This window comes from Falco naumanni, chromosome 20, assembly GCF_017639655.2.
Source record: "Falco naumanni isolate bFalNau1 chromosome 20, bFalNau1.pat, whole genome shotgun sequence".
Taxonomy (NCBI): Eukaryota; Metazoa; Chordata; class Aves; order Falconiformes; family Falconidae; genus Falco; species Falco naumanni.
The window spans coordinates 1,475,057-1,489,111 of record NC_054073.1 but is presented as its reverse complement, the minus strand read 5'-3'; the positions used below and the strand labels follow the sequence as shown (position 1 = coordinate 1,489,111).

Sequence of the window (14,055 nt, the reverse complement as noted above, 5' to 3'; positions counted from 1 at the left end):
GCGGGGGGGCAGGGCTGGGGGGGGGGTCCCTCACCCCCCAGGCCCCCCCATCACTGCAGGACTTGCCCCCGAGTCTCCGGCAGTTTCAAGGCGAGGGAGCTGCCGAGCGCCAGCGCGGCCGAGGCCAGCAGGATGGGCACCGCCTTGGTGATGCCCACGAAGGACGTGAAGATGCTGATGCCCAGCACCGCCGCCAGCTTGCACAGCGCGTTCAGGAAGCCGAAGGCCGTCGTCCTGCGGGGACAGCGGGTGGCATCACCGGGACAGCGGGGCGGCATGGTGGGGACAGCAGGGTGGCATCGTGGGGACAACAGGGTGGCATCGTGGGGACAACGGGGTGGCACCGTGGGGACAGTGGGGTGGCATGGCGGGAGCTGGACCCCAAGTGACCTCATCTGTCCCTGCATCCCTGGTCTGCAGCCCCAGCATCCCCCATCCCAGGGGTGGTACCCAGCCCCCAGCCCCCCACATCTGGCCCTCAGCATCCCCCATCCTGGGGTGGTACCCAGCCCCCAGCCCCCCACATCTGGCCCTCAGCACCCCCCATCCCAGGGGTGGTACCCAGCCCCCAGCCCCCCACATCTGGCCCTCAGCATCCCCCCATCCCAGGGGTGGTACCCAGCCCCCCACATCTGGCCCCCAGCATCCCCCATCCCAGGGGTGGTACCCAGCCCCCAGCCCCCCACATCTGGCCCTCAGCATCCCCCATCCCAGGGGTGGTACCCAGCCCCCAGCCCCCCACATCTGGCCCCCAGCATCCCCCATCCCAGGGGTGGTACCCAGCCCCCAGCACCCCACATCTGGCCCCCAGCATCCCCCATCCCAGGGGTAGTACCCAGCCCCCCAGCCCCCCACATCTGGCCCCCAGCATCCCCCATCCCAGGGGTGGTACCCAGCCCCCAGCCCCCCACATCTGGCCCCCAGCCCCCCACATCTGGCCCCCAGCATCCCCCATCCCAGGGGTGGTACCCAGCCCCCCAGCCCCCCACATCTGGCCCTCAGCATCCCCCATCCTGGGGTGGTACCCAGCCCCCAGCCCCCCCACATCTGGCCCCCCAGCCCCCCACATCTGGCCCTCAGCATCCCCCATCCCAGGGGTGGTACCCAGCCCCCAGCCCCCCACATCTGGCCCTCAGCATCCCCCATCCCAGGGGTGGTACCCAGCCCCCAGCACCCCCCATCTGGCCCTCAGCATCCCCCATCCCAGGGGTGGTACCCAGCCCCCAGCACCCCCTATCTGGCCCTCAGCATCCCCCATCCCAGGGGTGGTACCCAGCCCCCAGCACCCCCTATCTGGCCCTCAGCATCCCCCATCCCAGGGGTGGTACCCAGCCCCCAGCCCCCCCCCATCGGTCCCCCAGCACCCAACCGCCCCCCGGGGCGCACCTCTTGTCGGAGGGGTACAGCTCCACGGTGAGCACGTCGAGGGCGTTCCAGGAGGCGATGCTGACGCCGCCGAAGAGGCAGAGCAGGGCGATCATGGCCGACTCGCTGTTGCCGAAGGAGAGGAAGAAGCAGCTGACGCAGGACATGACGCTGGAGCCGGCTGCGAGGGGACACGGGGGACACGTCAGGGCCGGGAGGCGACACGGCCTGGGGGAGGGAAACTGAGGCGGGGGGGGGGGGCACGGGCTGCCCTGGGTTGGGACCTTTAGGCCACCCAGCCCCCCTTGGCCACAGGCCACCTGCCACTGGAGCCTGGTCCAACTTGAAGGCGAGCGTTTGCTGGGGCACCCCCCCCCCCCCACCCGGCGTGTCCCCCACCCCCCGTGATGCCCACCCAGCATGCGGAGGCGGCCGATTTTATCCATGAGGAGCGCCGAGACGATGTTCCCGGGCAGGACGGCCAGGGTGCCCAGGAAGCTGACGAAGTAGATCATGTAGGCGTTGTTGTCGTCGCTGAAGTCCAGCTGGCAGCCCTCCTTGTTGTGCAGGAAGGTGCTGTTCACCACCCTGCTGTTGATGAACTTGTACTCGAAGAGATCTGTTGGGAGGCAGAAGGGTTGGGGGGGGGTGTCACCCCCTGCCCCATCCCCCCCCCTCCATGGGACCACCCCCCCGCGCCCACCTGTGTTGTAGAAGACGGTGGAGATGAAGGTGCAGTTCTTGAAGAAGGTGTTGCTGGAGGTGATGTCCTCGAAGTAGCACTCCTCGAAGAGCGAGTCCTCGAACGTCACCGACTTCATCTTCAGGCCGATGAACCTGGGGGTGTCGGGAAGAACCCGGCTCAGCACCCCCCACCCGTGCCACGAGCTGGGCCCGGCCTCAGCACCCCACCCCCCGGGACACACTTGTCGTTGAAGTACTCGCCGCCGCGGTGGATCTGGTTCTCCAGGGTGAAGTTGAAGGTGAAGTGCCGGACGGTCTCGTGGGTGAAGAGCTTGGTGCGCGAGGCGTACTCGATGTTCTGCAGGTGCTTTATCATGTCCGGGAACCAGACCGTCAGCCCGTAGTAGCTGTGGGGAGCGGGGGGCTCAGCCCGGGTACCGCGACGCCCGTCCCAGCCCAGTGCTGCCAGTCCCAGCCCAATGCCATCCCAGTGACTCCCACCCCAGTGCCATCCCAGTCACCCCATCCCAGTGTCATTCCAGTGCTGCCCATCCCATCCCAGTGCCATCCCAGTGCTGCCCACACATCCCAGTGCTGCCCACCCCATCCCAGTGTCATCCCAGTGCTGCCCATCCCATCCCAGTGCCATCCCAGTGCTGCCCACCCATCCCAGTGCTGCCCATCCCATCCCAGTGTAATCCCAGTGCTGCCCACCCATCCCAGTGCTGCCCACCCCATCCCAGTGCTGCCCACCCCATCCCAGTGTCATCCCAGTGCTGCCTACCCATCCCAGTGCTGCCCACCCCAACCCAATGTCATCCCAGTGCTGCCCACCCCATCCCAGTGCCACCCCACCCCAGTGCTGCCCACCCCATCCCATCCCATCCCATCCCATCCCATCCCATCCCACCCCATCCCATCCCATCCCATCCCATCCCATCCCAGTGATGTCCATGCCATCCCAGTGCTGCCCACCCATCCCAGTGCCATCCCAGTGCTGCCCACCCATCCCAGTGCTGCCCACCCCATCCCAGTGTCATCCCAGTGCTGCCCATCCCATCCCAGTGCTGCCCACCCATCCCAGTGTCATCCCAGTGCTGCCCACCCATCCCAGTGCTGCCCCCCCCCATCCCAGTGTCATCCCAGTGCTGCCTACCCATCCCAGTGCTGCCCACCCCATCCCAGTGTCATCCCAGTGCTGCCCACCCCATCCCAGTGCCACCCCACCCCATCCCATCCCATCCCAGTGATGTCCATGCCATCCCAGTGCCATCCCAGTGCTGCCCATCCCATCCCAGTGCCACCCCACCCCAGTGCTGCCCATCCCATCCCATCCCATCCCAGTGCTGTCCATCCCATCCCAGTGCTGCCCATCCCATCCCAGTGCCATCCCAGTGCTGCCCACCCCATCCCAGTCCCACCCCAGTGCTGCCCACCCTATCCCAGTGCCATCCACCCCATCACAGTGCTGCCCACCCCTCCAGCGCTGCACACCCATCCCAGTGCTGCCCACCCATCCCAGTGCCATCCATTCCATCCCAGTGCTGCCCACCCATCCCAGTGCTGCCCACCCATCCCAGTGCTGCCCACCCCATCCCAGTGCTGCCCGCCCATCCCAGTGCTGCCCACCCATCCCAGTGCTGCGCCCCCGTCCCCCAGCGCTGCCCCCCGTCCCCGTGCCCTCCTGGGTGCCCCCCCCCACCTGAAGGACATGGTGAACCACACGGCCATCATCATCAGCGTGACGCGGCGGTACTCGGGCGCGAAGCACTGCTGGAAGTTGCTCCAGACCTACGGTGGGAGGGGGGGGGACGTGGGCACGAGAGGTGACACGGGGTGGGGGACACGGGGGGGCCGGACCCCCCCCCGGGGCAGGGTCCCACCTCACCTGCTGCGAGAGGTTGAGGAACCGGACCAGCCAGCGCCGGTACCACGTGCCGGTGTCCGACTGGATCTCGATGAGTTCGTCCTCCCGCTTGATGGTCTTGATGTGGGTGACCTGCGGGGCGGCACGGCGGTGGGGGAGGGGGGACAACTGGGGGGCGCTGGGCCAGGTGAGACCCATCCCCACCTCGTGCCTCAGTTTCCCCACCCGCCCCAGCAGCGCTGCCCCGCGCCGGGGGCTGTTCCCAGGGGTGGGATGTGTTGTCCCCCGCTGCTGGGGGGGCCCGGTGGTGGCTCAGCCCCGGGGAGTGGGGACCTTACCGAGAAGACCCTCTCGGGGTGGCCCTTGGCCCGCATGTTGGTGTCGTGGACCTGCTTCAGCACCATCCAGGCCTCATCGTGCTTGCCGTTCTGCAAGGCACAGCCCACGCTCAGCCCGGCACCAATCCTGCCCCCGGCCCACCGCCCGCCTGGGGGTCCCTGCCCGGGTCCCCCCATCTCCGTCACCCACCTGGGGATCCCTGTGTGGGTCCCTCCATCGCCACCACCCAACTCGGGAACCCTGTCCAGGTCCCACCACCCACCTGGGGGTCTTTGCCTGTGTCCCACCACCCACACGGGGTCCCTGCTTGGGTCCCCCATCTCCATCACCCACTCAGGGTCCCACCACCCTGTTGGGGGCCCTTGCCTGTGTCCTACCACCCACATGGGGTCCCTGCCCGGGTCCCCCCATCTCCATCACCCGCTTGGAGATCCCTGTGTGGGTCCCTCCATCGCCACCACCCAACTCGGGAACCCTGTCCAGGTCCCACCACCCACCTGGGGGTCTTTGCCTGTGTCCCACCACCCACGTGGGGTCCCTGCTTGGGTCTCCCATCTCCATCACCCACTCAGGGTCCCACCACCCACCTGGGGGCCCTTGTCTGGGTTCCACCGCCCATGTGGGGTCCCTGCTTGGGTCCCCCATCTCCATCACCCACTCAGGGTCCCACCACCCACCTGGAGGCCCTTGCCTGTGTCCCACCACCCACCTGGAGGTCTTTGTCTGTGTCCCACCACCCACGTGGGGTCCCTGCTTGGGTCTCCCATCTCCATCACCCGCTCAGGGTCCCACCACCCTGTTGGGGGCCCTTGCCTGTGTCCTACCACCCACGTGGGGTCCCTGCTTGGGTCCCCCATCTCCATCACCCGCTCAGGGTCCCGCCACCCACCTGGGGGTCTTTGCCTGCGTCCCACCACCCACGTGGGGTCCCTGCTTGGGTCTCCCATCTCCATCACCCAGTTAGGGTCCCACCACCCTGTTGGGGGCCCTTGCCTGCGTCCCACCACCCACCTGGGGTCCCTGCTTGGGTCTCTCATCTCCATCACCCGCTCAGGGTCCCACCACCCACCTGGGGGCCCTTGTCTGGGTTCCACCGCCCATGTGGGGTCCCTGCCCGTGCCCCCAGCTCCCCCCCCGCCGCACGCCCCACAGCTCCTCTCACCTCCAGGAAGAAGCGGGGGCTCTCGGGCATGGTGGTGAGCGCCGCGATGGCGAAGACGGAGGGGAAGGCGCAGACCAGGACGAAGACCCTCCAGCTGTGGAACTGGTACGCCGAGCCCATCTGGAAGCTCCAGCCTGGGGAGCCAGGAGAGGACACGGGGATGGTGCTGAGCCCTCCCAAGCTCCCCCGCACCCCCCCCCAACGGGGGGTCTTACCGTAGTGGGGGATGATGGCCCACGCCATGGCGGAGGCGTAGATGCCCCCGATCATCCAGAACATGCAGAGCCAGCTCAGGTGCTCCCCGCGCTTCTCCTGCGCCAGGAACTCGGAGAAGTAGGAGAAGACGATGGGGATGGAGCCGCCGATGCTGGGGGGGGACAGACGGAGGGCACGGCGGTGTCACTGCCCACCCCGCCAGCCCCACCGCCCCCCAAGTCGGGGGTCTGGGGTGCCCCCCTTACCCCACGCCCGAGAGGAGGCGGCAGAAGAGGAAGGTGCCGTAGCCTTGGACGAAGGAGGAGAAGAAGGCGAAGACGCTGTTGGCGGAGAGGGAGATGAGGAGGCACTGCCGTCGGCCCAGGCGGTCGGCCAGCCCGCCCCACAGGAAGGCGCCCACCATCATGCCCAGGTACACGATGAGCCCTGGGGGGGACACGGCGACATCAGTCCTGGGGGACCCAGGGACCTGCACCCCCCGGCACCCGCTGGGGGGGGGGAGGGGGCCCCGCCAGCTGAGCACAGCGTGCAGGGAGGGGGGACAGCCCTCCACCCCACCCCCCCACAGCTGGGGGGTGTCCCCCTGCTCTGCGCGGGGGCGATGGGCCGGGGGGCAGAGACACCCCCAGCCCCAGCCAGCTCCTGCACCCCACACCCAGACCCCGCACCCCACACCCAGACCCTGCACCCCACACCCAGACCCTGCACCCCACACCCAGACCCCGCACCCCACACCCAGACCCTGCACCCCACATCCAGACCCTGCACCCCACACCCAGACCCCGCACCCCACATCCAGACCCCGCACCCCACACCCAGACCCTGCACCCCACATCCAGACCCTGCACCCCACACCCAGACCCCGCACCCCACACCCAGAACCTGCACCCCCACATCCAGACCCTGCCCCCCACAGCCAGACCCCGCACCCCACACCCAGACCCCGCACCCCACACCCAGACCCCGCACCCCACACCCAGAACCTGCACCCCCACATCCAGACCCTGCCCCCCACACCCAGACCCTGCCCCCCCACACCCAGACCCCGCACCCCACACCCAGACCCTGCACCCCACACCCAGACCCCGCACCCCACAGCCAGACCCTGCCCCCACACCCAGACCCTGCCCCCACACCCAGAACCTGCACCCCCACATCCAGACCCTGCCCCCCACACCCAGACCCCGCACCCCACACCCAGACCCTGCCCCCCACACCCAGACCCCGCACCCCACACCCAGACCCTGCACCCCACATCCAGACCCCGCACCCCACACCCAGACCCCGCACCCCACATCCAGACCCTGCCCCCCACATCCAGACCCCGCACCCCACATCCAGATCCTGCACCCCACAGCCAGACCCCGCACCCCACATCCAGACCCTGCACCCCACACCCAGACCCCGCACCCCACAGCCAGACCCTGTACCCCACATCCAGACCCTGCACCCCACATCTAGACCCTGTACCCCACACCCAGACCCTGCTCCCCACACCCAGACCCCGCACCCCACACCCAGACCCTGCACCCCACATGCAGACCCTGCACCCCACATGCAGACCCTGCACCCCACACCCAGACCCTGCACCCCACATGCAGACCCTGCACCCCACACCCAGACCCTGCACCCCACACCCAGACCCTGCCCCCCACATCCAGACCCCGTACCCCACATCCAGACCCTGCACCCCCACATCCAGACCCTGCCCCCCACATCCAGACCCTGCACCCCACACCCAGACCCCGCACCCCCACAGCCAGACCCCTGCACCCCACACCCAGACCCTGTACCCCCACATCCAGACCCTGCACCCCACACCCAGACCCTGCACCCCACACCCAGACCCTGTACCCCCACATCCAGACCCCATAACCCCAAAACTAGACCCTACTCCTGCCCTGAGATTGCCAGGTCTCGGGGGGTGTGGGGGGGTGTGGGACACACCTGGGCTGGGGGGTGGGGGGGCTGCAGCGGGCCCCACGGAGAAGGGGGGTGCACGCCGCAGTGCGGCCAACGCAGCCGCCCGCAGCCCCCCCCAAACCCGCCTCTCGTCAGCCCCTTATCAGCCCCAGGCAGGAGCTGGGGGGGGGCTCTGCCGCAGCCCCCCGCCCCCCTGCGCGGCTGCAGCGGGGAGATAAGCCGGGGGGGGGGGGGGGGGGGGTTGTGAGTCACCGCGCGGCCTGCGCAGCCCCCCCCCCACACCTGCCCCTTCCCCCCCCCCCCCCCCCGGACTGCTCAGGTGGGGACCAGTGTGGGGGAGGATGCTGGGAGCCCTCTGCCTGGGGGGGTCTTCTCCCCACATCTCACTCTGCATCTCCATGCTCCCCCCCCATATCCTGGGTGCCCCCCCCACGTCCCTGCGTGCCCCCCTGCATTGTGCCCCACACGTGCTCCCACATCCCCTGTGCCCCCCTGTAATCCTGTACCCCCCCCGCCCCCCATATCCCCCATCCCCCACATCTGCCTCTGTCCTGCACCTCCCCATGTGCCAGGGTCCCCCGCAGCCCCCCAGCTCCCTGAGCCCCCCGTGTCCCCCACATCCTTCCTCATCTCCCTGTGTCCCCCCCATACCCCGCGTGCCCCCCCAGCCCCTCACCTGCTCGTGTCCCCCCATATCCCCCACCTGCTCGTGTCCCCTGTGCCCTCCGTGTCCCCTCACCTCCCCCTGGGCCCCCACATCCCAGTGCCCCCCATGTCCCCCGTCTGCTTGTGTCCCCCCATGTCCCCCACATCCCAGTGCCCCCCATGTCCCCCGTCTGCTTGTGTCCCCCCATGTCCCCCACATCCCAGTGACCCCCATGTCCCCCGTCTGCTTGTGTCCCCCCATGTCCCCCACATCCCAGTGCCCCCCATGTCCCCCCCATATGCCTTTATCCACTCATGCCCCTCCATGCCCCCCCATGTCCCCCACACCCCAGTGCCCCTCCGTGTTGCCCCCATGTCCCCCATCTGCTCATGGCCCCCCACATCCCAGTGCCCCCCCATGTCCCCCCCATATCCCCTTATCTGCTCATGCCCCTCCATGTCCCCTTATCTACTGGTGTCCCCCACATCCCAGTGCCCCCCATGTCCCCCCATATCCCATGTCTCCCCCCCCGCAGCCCCTCCCGTCAGGTCCCCCATCTCCCCACATGCTCACGCACCCCATCTCCCCCGTTTCCACCCATCCCCTCACCCTCCCCACATCCCCCGGGGGCTCCCCCCTACCTCCACATCCCCCCCCCATCCCGCCCTACCCCCGCCCCTCCTCACCCAGCATTCCCTTGTTGGAGTCGGAGAGGCACATGTCCCTTCTCGGCGCTGGGCAGGACGAAGCCCACCACGAAGACCTCCACGCCGTCGGCCATGAGGGCCAGTCCCAGGACGAAGTAGAGGGTCCACTGGAAGCGGCCGTGGCCGCACTCCTGCAGGATGAGCTCGTACTGCTGCGCCAGCTCCTCCTTGTCCTTGCGCCGCTGCCCCTCGCTGTCGTCGAAGGCGCCGCCGGCCGCCTGGACCCCCAGGCGCTCCCCCGTTTTCATCGAGTCTTGCCGGGGGATGCCCTGGTACTCGCCCTCGTAGATCTCATCCTCCTCGTCGTGCCCCTCGGTGGCGTCGCTGGAAGCCCCTTCCTCTTCGTTGGCCCCCTCGCCCCCCCGGTAGTAGCCGTCCTGGGGTGCGTAATCTTCATCGTCCTCCTCTTCCTCGAAGCGGGAGTAGGAGCGCTTGGTGTACTCGTCCTGCACGCGGTCCATGCCCTTGCTCACCTTCTTGGCCGCGTGTTTCTTCACCTCCTTGGCGATGTCCTTGGCGCCCCGGATGAACGCCGTCCGGTCTCGGAAGCTCTCGTCCATGGTGCCGCCGGGATGGGCTGGGGGGGGTCTCTGCGTCGGGGGGGGGGGCTGTGCCCTCACGCCCAGTCACCGCGGTGGGATGCGGGGAGACGGGCGATGGCGCTACCCATCCGCGTGGCACCTGGAGGGGAGGGGGACGCGGGAGGACCCCCGGCGCCGGCCTGGACCTGAGGAGCCCCAGACACAAGCAGGAGCTGGTTGAGGGGGGGGAGGACCCGTGTCTCACCTCCGCTCCAGGTCCCCCGCCCCCCCCCCCCCCCCCCCCCCCCACGCACCTGCGGCACTTTCCCCCCACCCTGGATGGGAGCAGGAGGGTCTCGGGGTGCACCCACCCCCTGGCGGGGTGGCCGGGGCTCAGCCCAGGGCAGGGACCACCGTGGGGCTGGGCCGGGGGGCCGCCAGCTCTGTGCCCCCCCCCGCCCCCCTCAGGTTCCCTCTGCCCTCGCTTGGAGGATCAGAGCTCCCACGGCTGCCCGCATCTCATCAGGATTCAGGCACCCGTTGACCTTAGGGTGGATTCTCTGATGTCTAATAACGGGGCTGAGCACGAGCTCTGGTGCTCCCTTGCCTCCCTCTGCCTCCCTTCCCCAGCTGCCCGCTGGAACCCAAACCCCACCGGGCGCTTCCTAAATAAATCCCGAAATAAATTAATCTGCAGGGGAAGGGAGTGCAGCACCCCCAGGTTCCATACGGCGAGCGGGAGGATGGATCCGCACAGACAAACACGATGAGCTGAAAGACGAGGGGGTCGCCCCACATCTCCCCTGCCACCGCAAGGCCACCAGCCCCCCCTGCCCACCCAGGGTCCCCTGTGTCCCCTGGGGGTGGGGGGTCCGCAGTGCCCCCCAGCTGGGACCCATGGTGGGGATCCCAGCAGTGACGGACCCCAACAGGGAGCAGGGGGGTCCCCCAGCCCCTCCCTGCCCCCCCGGTGGGCTCAGCTGACCCCAGCAGGGTACAGGGTGACCCCAAGGGTGGCAGGTCCCCAGTGCCACCCCTGCTCATCACTGGTGGGAGGGGGTCCCCCCACAGCACCCCCAGGCTGGGCTGCCACCCGCACTTGGCCTTTCTGTGTCTGTACCCCGAAGGGACAGGGGACAAGGGAGCCGGGGGGACATGGGGGACGTGACAGCCCCCCAGGCATCCCCAGCCCCCCCCCCCCAGGATTGCAAGCCACCACCAAAACCAAGGCCAGCAGCAAGCCTGGCCCGAAGACCCCCCATTTCCCCGGGAATGGGGGATGGAGCAGCACGGGCACCGGCAGGATGGCGAGGGGACCAGCCCCCCAAGGGCACCGGGGTCCCCAAAGCCTCCCAGGGCAGAGCCAGAGCTCGGGGGGCTCAAGGAGGTGGGTTTGGGACAGGGGTCCCTTGGAGGGGTCCCAGGGCTGGCTGCGGTGGCAGGGTGGGCGCCAGGGACCACGTGTGGCAGGACACGCTCCCCCGGAGGCTTCCAGAAGGGATTTGGCTGCGGCGGCGTCTGCCAAGAGCCGCTGGCGGCAGGAGGAGCCGCCCCGGGCAGGGCTGGGGGGTGCTGGGGGCACCCCAGCACCCCTGGGGTCTGGCACCCCAGAGGTGGGCATCTGGATACACCCCAGACGCTCCAACCGGCGGGTGGCACCCCCCCTGTCCCCACCCCCCCGGCCGTTCCGTACCCCCCCTGCCCCCAGCCCAGCGTCCCCCCTTCCAAGGGCCGCCCCCCAGGGTGGGCTGCGCCCCCCCCCCCCCAGCCTTGCAGAGCCCAGCAGCGCTTGTGACAGGGATGGACCCGCGGACCCCCGGCCGGGCAGCGGGCACAGGCGCTGCTGACCCTGCTGTGGGGGTCGCCGTGACCCCCCCCCCTCAAAAATACCCTATTTTTATCCCAGCGAGGCGGGAGCTGAGCCGCAGGAGAGGGACGCAGCCGGCACCGTGTCCCCCCCCACCGAGCGAGGGGACAGGGCATGATGAGGGGGGGGGAGCTAAAATTAGCCCTTCGGAAATAGCGGGGGTGCCAGCAGCACGCCCCCCGGGGCAGCACCCCACAGGCAGCAGGGCCGGGGGGGCGATGCTGCGGCACGGCGGGGACCCCCTCCATTGCTCAACGAAACCAGCAGGTGCTTTAACCTAAAATCATTTGTTTACCCGCTGCCAGCCAGGGAGGACCCCAGCCCTGTGCCCACCCCGGGGAGCCCCCTGTCCCCTCCTTGGGTGAGACCCCCCCCCCAGCATCCCTGGAAGGAGCCAACTCATGGCCAAGGTCATCTCACTCCGGGGCTCCTGCGGTGCCTCCCGCTGCGGCCGCGCCGATACCATTAGACCGACCGTGACGTACGGGGAACCGGCCGAGGGGAGCGGGGGGGGCCCGATACTTGCTGAGGAAGATGATGGGCTGGGGAGCAAGGTCACAGCTTGGGGGGGACACACAGAGAGGCTGCTCCCACCCCCCGGGGAGCCTGGAGCCCCGGCCCCGCGTCAGCCGGGGACGCTTTGAGATCAGGGGGTTGATTTCATCAGGAAGCCAGAAATGGCAGAGCGCGGAGCCACCCTAAATGCAAAACCTGGGGAGGGGGCTGGTGGGGGTGTGTGTGTCCTAAAAATGCTCTTCTGGTCCTAAGAACAGCCCGCCGGCCCTGTCCTGGTGATGGCCGGAGCCGTCACCGCCAGCCCTAGACAAGGTTACTGGACTCTGGCCCCGTTCCGTCCTGCCACGCACCCGCACGGCGCCGGCGATGGACGCAGCCCTGCCTCGCTGCACACCCCGACCCCCCCCGGGAGGTCCCACCTTGGGGCTCACCCGGCTCCGCGTCCCCCCCTCCCCGCAGCCCCCGGCCTTTTTTGCAGAGCAGCAAGAACATGGCGACAAGGGAGCAGAGTTTTAAATCGCTGGTGGCCAAGGTCATCTTCCCACCCCCCCCACCCCCCTTTGCCACCCCCGGAGAGCTGCGGTGCTCCCCCCCTCCCCAAAACCCGCTGGGTACCACCACCATAAACATCCATCCCCGCGACGAAATCCCAATCCCCATCGGCAGAGACTCCCCGGCCGTACGACGAGGCGCGGGAGGGATGACAGGAGGCTGCTCAACGCGCACACGAAAAGCCGGAGCAAGGCTGGAGGCAAGGTTCTCCAGGACAAAATGGCCACACCAAGTGGCAAGGAGAAGCCGAACCCCTGATCCATCAGACGGGCGGCTGCGAGGATGCTAATTAAAAGCAGCGGGGAGAGGAGGGGGTTCAGCCATGGAAAAGCCATTTCTTTCCTTACCTGGTTCAGCCCTCGCTCCGTTCCAGCCTTCCTCTCGGCGTCTGCGGGGAAGGATGCTCCGGCAGGGATACGGCAAGAAAATAGCTCACGGGTACCAGACCCAGCGTTAGCGCCGCAGCATCCGCCACACACGCTGAGCATTGGGAGAGTCCATTGCAACAGCCCAGGGAAGGGAGGCGGCGGGGAGGGCTGAGCTACAGCAAACACCCAGCCGAGGGGGGGCTGCCAGGATGATGGGGGGCTCGCCCCTCGCCTTGGCTTATTAGCCAAGCCAAAGGGAGGGTGAGCCCCCCGCCCCGGGTTGCCCACGCCTGCGGGGAGCTCCCTTGGGAATGGGGGTTCCCGTGCCGGAGCTGCTGGGCTGAACCCGCGAGGGCGGCTGCGGAGGCGACGGTGGCTAACGGGGGGGACACGGTGGCTAACGGGGGGACACGAGCAGCCGCCCCCCCCCGGTTTTCCCTCGCCGTGGCAGCGTCAAGGCGAAGCGGTGAAGATTTGGCACCCTCCGCTCCTGCCGCCCACCGCAGCCGCAGGCAGCGCGGCGGATGGGAACGCAGCCTGGCAAATCTGAGTCACGGCCTCCTCGGGGGGGAATTGGGGTTGGTTATTTTTTTTGGGGGGGGGATTTTTTTTGGGGGGGTCAAACCGTCACCGCCTGGGCTGGCCGGACCCAGCCCTGCTGTTGTGACAGGGCACAAACACCTCCGACATCTTTTTTTTTTTTTTTGGGGGGGGGGGGGGCAGTGCAAGGAGGACTGCGGTTACGGTAGGGAGGCGAACCGAGGCGCGGGGTCCCCAGACCGACCCCGATTCACCCCGTGTCACCCACCCACGGTGGGGGCTCAGCACCCCGGGTGCTCCAGCCCAGCCCCATGCTGGGGGGGCACAGGGCATTCCCGGCACCCCAGCAGAGTTCGGAGCTGGGGGGGGGGGGGGGGGGGGCCCACGCTGAGCACCCCCACGGGCAGGACCCTCCCTGAGCCCCCTTTTCTTGCATCCCACATGCAATGAGTTGAGCCGGTCTCAACTGCCGGCCCCAAAGCCGCACGATCCATCCAGCGAGGGCAGGAACGAGTGCCCGGAGTGACACGGCGGCAGGACTTCAGCTCCTGGACCAGTCCACACCAGTGGTACCAGCACAGCGAGGAATTCAGGCAACTGGACGCTGCGGAATAATTGAGATTCTGCTCGAAATAACCCCAAAAGGGGGAACGGAGCCGAGCTGCCGGGGTCCGGAGGAGGGTCTGGGCCGAGGGGCTGCAAAGCCCACCCTGCACTCACCCTGCGTGGGGGGCTGGGTGCCCCCCGCCGCGGGGCTCCCCGGGGGATGCTCTGATCACGCG

At 68.7% G+C, this 14,055-nt stretch overlaps 1 protein-coding gene across 1 annotated transcript; it reads right to left on the bottom strand.

Moving 5' to 3' along the window:
• Positions 1-43: 43 nt before the first annotated feature.
• SV2A (synaptic vesicle glycoprotein 2A) lies at positions 44-13,270 on the bottom strand. Its single transcript, XM_040618537.1, is given in 14 exon segments — positions 44-234; positions 1,387-1,546; positions 1,781-1,984; positions 2,069-2,202; positions 2,292-2,456; positions 3,752-3,840; positions 3,938-4,048; positions 4,255-4,344; positions 5,418-5,551; positions 5,633-5,784; positions 5,879-6,059; positions 8,889-8,925; positions 8,927-9,636; positions 12,713-13,270. Coding segments are annotated over 13 exon segments (2,184 nt in total). The 5' UTR covers positions 9,470-9,636; positions 12,713-13,270; the 3' UTR covers positions 44-50.
• Positions 13,271-14,055: the final 785 nt, after the last annotated feature.